At 44.6% G+C, this 12,137-nt stretch overlaps 1 protein-coding gene across 5 annotated transcripts in view; it reads right to left on the reverse strand.

Annotated features, from left to right (window-relative positions):
* PRR5L (proline rich 5 like) overlaps positions 1-12,137 on the reverse strand; it is a 28,470-nt gene that overhangs the window by 6,506 nt on the left and 9,827 nt on the right. For 3 of the 5 annotated variants that reach the window (XM_030452423.1, XM_030452421.1, XM_030452420.1), the window contains exons 4-7: positions 10,953-11,001; positions 5,069-5,173; positions 3,035-3,092; positions 26-117 (exon numbers count right to left, since the gene is read on the reverse strand). In XM_030452423.1, the coding sequence (XP_030308283.1) occupies positions 26-117; positions 3,035-3,092; positions 5,069-5,173; positions 10,953-11,001 (304 nt within the window). The remainder of the gene's footprint in view (positions 1-25; positions 118-3,034; positions 3,093-5,068; positions 5,174-10,952; positions 11,002-12,137) is intronic. The other 2 variants (XM_030452425.1, XM_030452424.1) reach the window with 1 other exon arrangement.

Consider the following 12,137-nt stretch of genomic DNA (forward strand, 5'->3'; position numbering starts at 1 on the left):
AATAATGAATTATCTTTAAGGTTACCTGGACAGGGTAGAATATTGCCTGGAGAGTAGGAAGAGTTTCTGTAAAATAGTGATCCCAGATTTCAGATAGGACATCAATGCGATCCTCACCTATCAAAACAGAGAAAATAGAAAGAGCTTTAGCAGCAGAGATACTCAAATCAAGCTGGATTTTCACGCTTCTCTCTAATTCCCCAAATAAGAGCTACAACCCCACCCTTTAAATTCACAGTTTCCATCCAAAGCTGGCCATGGTTTAGCTGAGCTGTCAGAGACCCAAATCTGTGACCATAAATTGCTCTGTCACTTACTGCAGTGACTACAGCTTTGTGCAAACCACAAGAACAGCCCCAAAAGAGTGAAGCCTCTCTTCAGCCAGAAGCTTGAACTCCCCAGCAAAGGGCTGTGTAACCTCACAGCTCCCACTTAGCATGCTCAGCCACACATCAAGAGCTGGATCTGAAAAAAGAGGAGGTCCCACTCAACACCAGATGCTCTGCTGAGCTCTCTGTGCCATCCTCCAACTCCCAAACAGAGACACAGCAGTCAAGACCCCACTGAATCCCAAAGCCACTGTGCTCTTCTCCAACACAGCAGTCAGGAAAGTTTGTGAATGAAATACACTCATGGCCACCCCACATATAACTCCACCTCAAACAAACACCCCCAAGTGTCAGTGGGTATTTAAAATGAAGGCAGACTAAGTTATGCAGTTCATGATTCCCATAACACAAACACAACTGAGGTCAAATGCTTATTATTAACAATAGATACTTTACTGAACTTAATTATTTGAATGGATGTGTTAAATTATGCTCATAAGTCTGAATTACAGAGCTGTGTGTTCTTCAACATTTGGCCCAAAGCTTCTAAGCATTTTAGATTTTTCCCATCCTAAAGGTAAAAAGTTTGCAATGTTGGGGTATTTTTTTTAAGTTTCAGCTACATTCCCCAGAAATTTCAGGAGGAAATACAGACCCGGGTTAATAACACAAGTTTCCAACCAAAGGATTTTCCAGGACACCTTCCATGCAGCCTCAGTTGGACCTCCCAAGAGGTGAAGAATCAAGGAGCAGGAGTGGAAGACAGCTACTCAACACAGCCTCAAGGTGACTAAGAGGCCCTACATGAAGAACTGGAAGCTATGTAAAACTGCAACTAAAAAAGAGCTTTATCACTGTGCACTGAAGTGCTATCCCCATCTGGATACTTCCACATGTTGGCCCATGGGTTGTGCTGCTTAGGACATGGTCAGAGAGCAGCAAGACCAGATCCTGCAGATCTTTCCTTTTGAGCAGAGCCCACCAAGAGCCACAGGAGCACTCAGAGGGAGGATTCAGCATGTCAGATAGGATGCCAATCCCAACTGGAACTGCAGGCAGATGAGCATCTACCCAGCATCCCCAGAACAGCTTTCCATTATCAGAAAATGCCAATTGCTAGTGAAAAAGAAACAGGAAACAGACAAATTACATGCTTCCCCCCCACCTCCTTTTGTCTCCTGCCCAAAACTGCAATGCTTTGGTGTGTGCAGCCAGGGAAATTGGTTTGTTTCTTTAAGGAATTATAAATCCCACAGGCCTCAAAAGATATTCTGACAGACAGTATAAAGAAAAATCACTTTAAGAGGTTGTGATTTGAAAAACAGACACAGTAGAACATTGCCATGTCTTGAAGTAGGAACATTATTCCATCTCTGAGTACTAAGACAGCAGAAATTTTCCAGGGCAGAGCTGCTCATGAAGTGTGTACAAGAATTGTTGCTGTGACCACAAGCCCTGGCACAAGCCTGTACATTATGAAATAAAAAGGAGCTCTGCAGAGATGCCAGCCTGAACGGGCAGAGTGGCTCCAGTGTCACTTCAAAGTAGGGACTATAAAAATGAGGCACAGGAAAAGTGTTTTGCTGTGTGCTTGGGAAATCTTATCTTACTCACACCTCCTGAGCAGCCCTTAGCTTATTATAGACCAAAACTCAAATTTTGTAATGCTAAAGTAGATACTGGAACAGGTTTATGTGAGTACAGACAATAAAACTTACAATAAGCTGCACAGCACCCATTCTGAAGAGCCAGCAGTGCCAGGCACCCACATTTGGGAAAATGCATCAGTCTGCCTTTTCCTCCCTTACAGGACCAGTGCCACAGCAGCACTCACCAAGCAAAGCTGCCTCAGGGCCCAGGTCCTACAGCCTGCTGGCTGGAGAAGTGACTGTGAGGAACAGTGCAGAGGAATCCAGCACCAACAATGACAGGATTACAAGTGCCTACTGGCATTTAAGGACCCAGCTACAGCCAGCTGGGGATTAGCAAGGGATCTTCCCAACAAGCTACAAAACTGGGTCAAACCAAATGGCAGCCTAGCCTGGAATAAAGGCACGTGCTTTAGACAGCTCACTCAGCTTGAGTAAACTTAATAAATGTGAGGAATTCCCCACAGCCAACACTGAAAGCTGCTGCACCATGCTGACCTCCACCTGAAGGTTCAGAAGCAGTAAGGTTCTGTACCCCAGGGGTTTGATTGGAACTTCATGTGTGACCAACATCTTTCCTGAAGGTTTTATTTCCCATCCATGTGACTGCATTCCTTGAAATTTACACAAAACCAGTTAGCTCAGCTCTCAAAAGCATGGCACAGCAACCAAAGTAATCCTTACTCCAAGACATAAATCACAGTGAAATATAAAAGGCAGAGAGTGGCTCCCAGCATATTGCAACAGGATCCATGTCTGGCCCAGAACTTTTCCAGGTGGGTCCAGGTCCAGCTGCTACCCAAGAGCTACCCAAGAGCTCCTGATCTCACAGTAAGGACATTGCTGGGGGGAATGTTGCAGCTATGTGGTTATCAGAGAGTTCACCAGCCCTTTAAGCCTTACAAGGGCTGCAGTGCAATCTGGTTCCCAGAGGTTTTGTGGCACCCTAGGACAGTCCCAGAAAGGGCTGTACACTTCCCAGACATGCAAATAACCTTTTCTGACCAAACATAGAAGCACAACTCCCTTGCAAAATGTGTTTCTTACTATACTTGCCTTCACACAGCTTAACCTTCTCCTCTATAAACAGCAAGCCCTTCGCAAGAAGCTGGTTCTGCCAAGAGAAAAAGAAAGAAAGACAAGTATTTGCCTTTTTTGAGGTTTCAAATAAATATGGAAGAACACATTTTTTCAGATGTTATCTGCTTTGCATGCAGGCATCTAAAGTTCAGTCATATCCATAGTACTTTATCACAGCACCACCACCACACCTGGTCTCACTGGGAGTGATGGACATTCACTGATCCACTCTTGTTCAGACAGAAAGGAGAACACAGACACAGCAAAGAACTGACATCCTTGCCAGAACTGCAAAGGAGTCAAGAAAATAAAATGGTTCCTAACAGAATAGTGCAGTCACATAAGATGCACCTCAGCCATATGATGGAGGTGATAAAAGGGCTCAATGTTACCCAAACATCCCACTCTCCTCTGCACTAGCTCAGTGCTTCCTTGACTGGACAGGAAGCCACTCCAGCTCCCTATCCCTTACTTCTCTATTCCTACCTATTCTCTTTCTATGAGGTTATTTATTTCTTTTTCTGCAGTCAGATGATCCCAGCATGCAGTCCCAAACAGCAGCAGAAGTAGCAAGAGCTTGATAAATAAACTTAACTGCCACAGACCAGACAGGTGAAGATGTCCATATCCCTATTTGCAGTGCTGAACATCTGAATACCTGATAAGCTTTCCATTCATAGAATCATAGAATTGGCTGGGTTGGAAGGGACCTCAGAGATCATCAAGTCCAACCCTTGAACCACCATTGCGGTTGCTACACCATGGCACTGAGTGCCACATCCAGTCTCTTTTTAAATATCTCCAGGGACGGAGAATCCACTACTTCCCTGGGCAGCCCATTCCAGTGTCTGATCACCCTCTCCATAAAGAAATTCTTTCTAATATCTAACCTAAACTTCCCCTGGCACAACTTAAGACCATGCCCTCTTGTCTTGTTGAAAGTCGTCTGGGAAAAGAGACCAACCCCCACCTGGCTCCAACCTCCTTTCAGGGAGTTGTAGAGAGCAATGAGGTCTTCCCTGAGCTTCCTCTTCTTCAGGCTGAACACCCCCAGCTCCCTCAGCCTCTCCTCATAGGGTCTGTGCTCGAGTCCCTTCACCAGCCTGGTTGCCCTCCTTTGGACCTGCTCCAGGACCTCAACCTCCTTCCTGAACTGAGGGGCCCAGAACTGGACACAGGACTCAAGGTGTGGCCTCACCAGGGCTGAGTACAGGGGCAGAATCACTTCCTTGGACCTGCTGGCCACGCTGTTCCTGATCCAGGCCAGAATGCCATCCCATCTCCCCAGACATAAGAATGGTACAAAACAATGGCTACCTTTTTGTTCTCTCAGCAGCAGGAGGAGAATCTGTTAGCTACTCTGAAAAGCTCTGAGAAACCCAGAGAAAGGAGCTGCTATACTGACATAACACTCTATCCCTGCATGCTAAAAGGTTTGTTCCTAACACCTAGATAGTACTGACAAAGGATAAAGCTTTCTGTCCCTCTGTGAAAGGATTCAATATCATGGCAGCACACACCATCCAGTGACCACTTTCTCTCCTGTTTATCCTGCAGCTCTGGTTTTTAACAGGTCCACAGGTCAAAGTTGTACCTTTCCATCCTCCATCAGCTGAGAAGAATCAGCTGGGGTAGTGCTGAAGGGAATACAGAGAAGGAAAGGTTGCTCTGGGACTTTCCCCACTTGTATCTGTACTTTGCTTCCCAGAACAAAAGAAAACCTTGCAACATGAGAGTCCTGCTTGTTAGCACCAGACACCATTGAAATGTGTAAAAAAGGAAATGCTCTTCTTAAATAGTATCCAACCAAATGGATTCCACAAGTCTTTGGCAAGTAGGTTGAGGCTGAGGGACTGAAAAAGCCACCATATATCCTACTGGTAAGGAAACATCTCTGGATGCATTGTTCTGGTAAAAAATTGATATTCAAAAAGCTTTCAGGAAGGAAAATACCAAAATTAATAAAACAGGGGCTGAATTCAAGAAACTCCTTTTGCTTTGGAATCTCACCTCATACAAGGTGAGCTCTGAGATCCTTTGAGGCTGGGTGCCACTGCAATACCAGAGAAAATTTTTTTCCATTGGCATATTTGTCAAGATTTCAGCAAAAAGAGCCTGGAAGAAAAAACACACCATACAAGCTCACCAGTCACCTCACATGCTAAGGGCAGGAGCAGGAACTCCCACTAAAAGTTTCACCTCCAGTTAGGTCAAGGCTGTATGGACACTGCCTTCCTCAGAAAGTGAGAGAAATGCAAAGCTGTACAAGAGAGAGGAAATGGGCACCTTTGCTTGGCTGCTGTCCCATCCCATGGCTACTTCACCCATATTAAAACATTCACTCATGCTTTGATGCAATGTCTTACTTGTCTTAAATGAGCCAAATGGAAGTACTTTTGAGATGCTGCTTTTAACAAAAAAACAAACAAACAAAAAACCAAAAGAAACAAAAAAAACCAAACAAAACCAAACAAAATCTGCACCCCCAATGTGTATCCAGAACTGAGTGATGACAGAGGGGAAATGGCAATCCAATTCATCAGTGGGAAGCTCTCTTAGTAGCAGTAATGGTTAAATACTGTATAATGCATGCAACAGGAAAATAATTAATGATCATGCTTGTAATTAAGGTAATTTGGCCCAGCTAGCAGGTACCTCTTTTTCAGAATTCAAGCTCCCCCAAAATGTGGTGTTATCCATGAAATAATTCAGAGTTTATGTTCCTTTAAATCAGTTACACAACAAAAACAGACAAATTTAGGAGGCACCCATGGGATGAAACTGTGCTGTCTGAACCACCCATCCAAGTCACAAGACTTTGACCTTTGCTCCAGCAGAGTCCAAAAGCAATTCTATCCAAGCAGGCCAGGCCAGCTGTAAACAAATTAAATGCTCCACTATTAACTAATGATGGGAATTCCAGCAGAGGAATCAGAGCCCAGGTGAAGAGTCCTGTTTGTAAGAGCAAGATGCTCAAATTCTGCACCCAGGTGACCATGAGGAGCAGGAACCCAAAGCACTTCTGCATGGGACCTGACCCCACTCACACACCCTACAAATGACCCATGAGGTGCCCCTGGAAAGCTGTGGGTGCCAGCAGTTCCAAAGCAGAGCTCTGTGGCAATCCTGGGGACAGCAAAGCAGCTCTTCTGGGCTTGGTGCAGTGTGTGTCAGGTTGGGAATGGATGCTCTGCTCTGCTCTGACTCCTGCCACAGCACCAGTGTCTATCTGGGTGAGCAAAATCAGAGTGATCTCCAGCAGGACACACACCACGGTGGGCTCAGCAGCTCATGGCACATCCATGAGCTGTGACACCTCCACCTCACCCTGCCAACAACACCTTACTCAGCTTTAGACAAAAAGCCATACACTTATTCTGAGAAAAAAAACAAAAATAAAATTAAAAAAAAAACCCAAAACCTACTTTCTGCAGTTTTTGGGGCTCTGGTTCACACACACAGACCCCACCAATAAAAAAGATTCCTGCAGAAGCCTATATTCTGATTTATTCATCATCACCAACAAGGCAAAGGGCTGCCAAGTGAAGCTGGAAGGGAACTTTCCAGTGAGAAATTTGTAATGGTTGGGGAGCTTTGTGTGGGGCTTACTCCTCAGTTCAGGTGAGCACCAGGGCTAACAGGAAGAGCAAAGCAGAGTTGTCAGGAGAGCTGAGGAGAAAGGGCTGACCAAGGATGGGCAAGCTGCAGAGAGAGGGTGTCCCTGCTGCCACCTAGGATGAGGTCCTCTGCTCCAGCTGCAGTAATGATGCTGAGCTTCCAGGTGACCCCGTCTCTGATAATGAAGCTGGGCAGTTGCTATGGAGTCTCTGGAGCTGCTCCATGAAAGCTCAGCCCTATAAAGTGCCAGATGAAGCAGAAATAATTACAAGACCAGCATGAACAGGGGCTCCCAGCCAGTGAGGACAGAACTACAATAATAAAGACCAGCTTGGCCCAAAAGACTATTGCAGACATATGGCTGTGCCCTGTAAATCACACAAATGTGAATTCTCTCCCTGTGTATAGTGGCCAAGCTGCTGTAACCCCTGGCTGCAGGCATCAGACAGTCAAAGAGCGAGCACTGCATTTACCCAGCACTAACCATCACTCCAATAACCTGCACCACTATTTTCTTGCCTTGCTGTGAAACTGACAGTGGGAGAAGCCAAGGAAAGCAATGTGACATGCAACAGGTTTTTCATGGAATCATAGAATGTTATGGGTTGGAAGAGACATCAAAAGTTCCTGGGGCCCAACCCCCTGCCAGAGCAGGGTCACCTCCAGCAGTCCCACAGAACACATCCAGGTGGGGTCTGAATGTCTCCAGAGAAGGAGACTCCACCACCTCCCTGGGCAGCCTGGGCCAGGGCTCCCTCACCCTCATACTGAAAAAGATTTTCCTGATGTTTATGTGGAACCTCCCATGCTCCAGCTTGTACCCATTGCCCCTTGTCCTGTCACTGGACATCAGTGGCTCCATCCTCCTGACACTCACTCTGTACAGATTTATAAACATTAATGAGGTTGCTTCTTATTCTCCTCCAAGCTAGATTCCTGTTGTGTATGGGGTAACTGGGAAGATGAGGGAGGTCAGGAGAGCATTTTCCTGCCTCTGCAGGAAGGACCCATTTCCATCCCTCTCTGGTTCTTAGGTCCCTTTCTTTTTCCAGGTAGCAAGAGGATAGGGGACCCCTTGTTTCCCATGGAGCCTGTACCTCCTCTTCCCTTCAGGGATGGCAGGGTCTAGCTCCAGCAGTCCATCTCCCTTTCACACTCTCTTACAGTCCTTATTCTTTTGACTTCCTCCTTCAGCTGAGCCCCCTTGCTGAGCAGATCATTCACTGCTCACATCTAACACTGGGGTTGCCTCCATTCAGGTGCCAGGCTCAGGCTCCAGCCAGGTTTCCCTGGATTCTTCTCTTGGATTAAGAGAGGGACACATGGCATTCTCAGCTTAGCATGGCTCTGCAAAGCAGCAGCATCAGAGATGCTGGATGAAGCCCCAGGAAAGGACTTTACAGGGAAGAGAGAAGTTCCCTTACCCCTGCAGAAACCCTTCCAGCCAGGTAAACTCCAGCAGAAGGGACTCTGACCACAGGAGGCTTCACCACTTGACCACTTCTTATCACTCAGGTAGAGGTCAAAATCAATTTGGCTTGGATCTGGGCTTGCCTTGTCACTGCTGCTTCTTACTGTCACAGCTCCCCAGTATCACATTGTTATTTTGATCCTGCTCAACATCTCAGCAACATGGGTGCCTGCATGCTGTGGTTTCTATGGTTTTGCATACAAACAGAAATCTGGGCCTAATTCCAAGTCTGGGTTTGTAATCTCCTGAGGCTCTCCCTGCAGCAGGCTGGAAATCATGTAACGGTTTTTCTTCTGCCTTGCAGATATCTGAGCTTTCACTGGGCTGGATGAGGACCTCGAGTCCACTCACCACCCCTCACCTGAGAGCTCTGCCAACACAGGCAGCGGACATCAGGCTGGAGAAGCATCAGCTCTGGGCACCTGGATTCTGCATCTGCAGCCCACGGATGCTGGAAGAGGCTCCAGTGCCTGAGAATGGATCAGGACTCCCCACTTTGGACAGCTTGGAGTTAATCTGCACACAAGCAGGCAGTCCTACTAAAGTGGGTAGCTGGGAAATAGCATTCCCACTTCCCCCTGTAAGTCTGAACATTAACAAGAGTGTGAAAAATACACATTTCATCTTTTCCAAAGGTTTTGTTTCTCACTGCTTGCCATTTTAGGAAAATAATGCATCAATTTATCAACACTCACTAGTTTTATATTTCAGAAATTTCTCACAACCACAAGGATCAGACAGCATGAAAATAAAGGGAGCTTATCTGACAAATCTGCCACAAAGAAGTCCCCATTGCTAATAAACCCTGTTCTGCCAAATCCCAGCCTCTTACCTTCCATGGTGATAGGATTCCTCCCTAATGCAGTTCAGCTGAGCAGCAGAGAACTGACCCAGAAGGCAGAGCAGATGCTGCCCTGCTGGGTTACAAAGCAGAGGGAGCGTGCAAAGTGCCCCCTCCAGCAGCAGGAAAGTACCCGACCAGTTCATGGGCCAAGTAAGTACTGGGAAACCTGGAGCATGAAGCATTCCTTTAGGGCAGATCTGCAGCAAATACCATGAAAGCTGACTACACAGCTTTACACTCAGACTTGCATGCAAGGAGATGGCTTGCATGTTATATAAACAGGGCTGCTAAGACAGCAGATCTATAAACACAAATATCCTTCAGAATAAAACACCCGAGCTCCCTCCAAAATCCTTACAGGAACTGGATTTGTCTTTCAAATACAAAACAGACTTGGAAGCTCTGGTATGATGATGGTTTGGTAGCAGAGAAACACCACTTCATGCAGTTTCCTAAACAACCTCAAGAGCTAAAAACTAAAAAAGCTAAAATTTGTGTGAGTGTTGATGAAAGGGACTTGTGAGTAATCAAGTCAAGGTTATAATGAAGGCAGATTCATCTCACTGTAAAAGTTCTGCTACATTTTAGTATTCAGTGGTTAGAAAAATTGAGCACATGTGTGTATGAAATATACACAGTGTAAGAGACAGAACATTTAAATATTATCTTAGTGGCCCTTGTTACAAGTGCTGTGGCATAAGAAGTGGAAAACATTTAAGCTAATTTATCATACCCAAATATTTACATGATCCAGTTAGTTGCTCTAATTGCTGCTAGGATATTTAAAACTGCCTGGTTACTCAAAAGAGCAGCTCCTTCATAGTCCCTTTCAAGCTCAGAGAATAGTAACCTTGGTTTAGCAGATAGAGGAAGACATAGCAGCCCTTCCACTGTACATCCTGGTGACCTGCACCCATCACCTCCCCGTGTCAGAGGTGAGGAACACAACAAGGCAAAGGAAGCAGTTGAAAACTATTTGTTTCTTTCAAAGCTGTTTTTCAGCCAAAATCAGCAGCCTGATTCAGCTCTGCTCATTTTGGTGGCAAGAGAAGTGCCCTAAATCTACAGACCTCAGCAGTGCAAGTGAACCCAGATGAATGAAGCAATGATGCCAGCCCTCCTTTGGCACAGTAACACTTCACTCCATGACCCCAGGATTTTTAAGACATAATTCTATCACTGCCACCCACTGTCAGTCCAGAATCAGAACCAAGTCTACACTTCTTTTTCCAGCAGCCTTTTTTTTTTTTAAATGAACACCACAGTGACAAACTAGCAGCACTGAAAGCCACCAGTGCTCTCTTAAAATCATCCTACACACTTTCACGTGGTTACATCTGAACTCCTGGCTACCTGTATTAAATGCTGACGGTATCAGTGAAAGGCAATAGCAATTATTCACGTTTGTGATTTATTCATGTTTCATCTTCTGCTGCTCCCCATGTTGCATTTACAGCTGTGGAACTAAAAGGCAAACACTGTCCAGGTGGATTTCCTGCAGGGAACTTCCTTCCCTGTGCCACGCTTCCCCCCCTCCTCAAAAAAAAAAAACAAAAAAACAAAAAAACAATTGATATCTTTTCTCTCCCCCCTGTGCTGGCCCCCATTGCAGAAAACCTACTCCTGAATTCTCTATGCTACAAAAATAGGGTGAAAAAAGCCTATAAAGAGGTTTCCCATCTTCTTTTAAAAGTTCAGGTGAATCCCTTCTTGACCTCAGCAGGCTACTCACAGCCTTTCTTAAGAGCAACACAAGGTTATCCCTAATTCAGGGTGTACACCTCTCCACATCATCACTGCCAATGTACCAATGCTTCACACAAGTCCCATACCCCCCCCATCCTCTGAAGCAACACAAAAACAAAAACCTGTAGGCTGCATGCACGTAAAATGGGATTTTCTAGCAGCTAAAAAGCTGAAGAGAGTGAACTGCAAAAGCAAGCAAGAAAATGATATAATACCTGGAAGTAATCTGTGATGAAGGATCCAAGCTCACTCTTCAGCAGCCATCTGTAGACAGAAGAAATGCAGCCATGAGGTAACATTGCTGAGCATTTCTCACAGGTATACCTGCACTTGGCTACCAGGCACACCAAAGTTAGGTAAGAATGTGTCATTTTGGTGACAGGTTGTTTTTAGATTTAGGCATATATTGTACAAATACCCATGGAGGCTGTTCTCAGGTTAAGAAGGAGTGAAACAGCTTCCCTGACATCATCTATTGATAAACCATACACAATAAGCAAAAATCATTTTAACTCTGTGAATTTCACAGAAAGTTCAGGAGACAATTTGAAATTATTTCATTTGAAATTCATCATTTTTTCTGCTTTTTGTTTAAACATAGATACCTTTCCTTTCTCTGAAAAAAACCCATCCTTCTGTAGTGCTATACTTCCTTTTCTCTTGGAAGCAGAAGGAAGGAGAATAAGGAGAGGAACAATGAAGTAAACACAAGCAGAAACTGTGGCTGCCCAATGATCACTGCATTAAAAAAAAAAAAAAGGCAGCAATTTTTTCAAGCAAGAAATTCTAGAAATTTAACAAGATTTAACAAGCAAAAGTGATTCTAAACAAGTATTTCTAATAAAAGCTGTTGAATTTTAAATCAGGCTGTGATAAAAGTTTTAAATTCTAATACATATTAATATTAATATTTCAAAACTCTGATGTTAAAATCAGCATTGTTTTACACGAGAAGCATTAGGAAACCCAACTGAAAGTATGAAACATTCACATTTTGAGAATAAATGATGTAGCAGTTAGTTCTGCCTGGAATCTTAAAGTTGCTAAACACTTTCCACTGAAAAACATGGCAATTTTTTGCTGTTCTGAGTTTTGCTTTTCACTAATGTGCAGCATAATCAAGAGTGCTCAAAAACAGAATTTTGAACCAGGGACCATCTAGTTCTCAGGCTTGGTTCTTACTAACAAATGACACCACTTTTTTCCTTCTTTTTCTGGAAGCTGCTTTGACAGCCACCTTCCTCCCTCATCATACGTAACACTTCTACATCTATTTGCATGCCAACATGCCTTTACTCTTTCCCTCCTTTGTGATTATACTCACCCCACCCATCTCAAAGGCCATTTCTATTTTAATGAGATGAATAAACCAGTAAGACTTTGAGGCTGTTTGCCAGCAG

Source organism: Calypte anna, chromosome 5A, assembly GCF_003957555.1.
Source record: "Calypte anna isolate BGI_N300 chromosome 5A, bCalAnn1_v1.p, whole genome shotgun sequence".
Taxonomy (NCBI): Eukaryota; Metazoa; Chordata; class Aves; order Apodiformes; family Trochilidae; genus Calypte; species Calypte anna.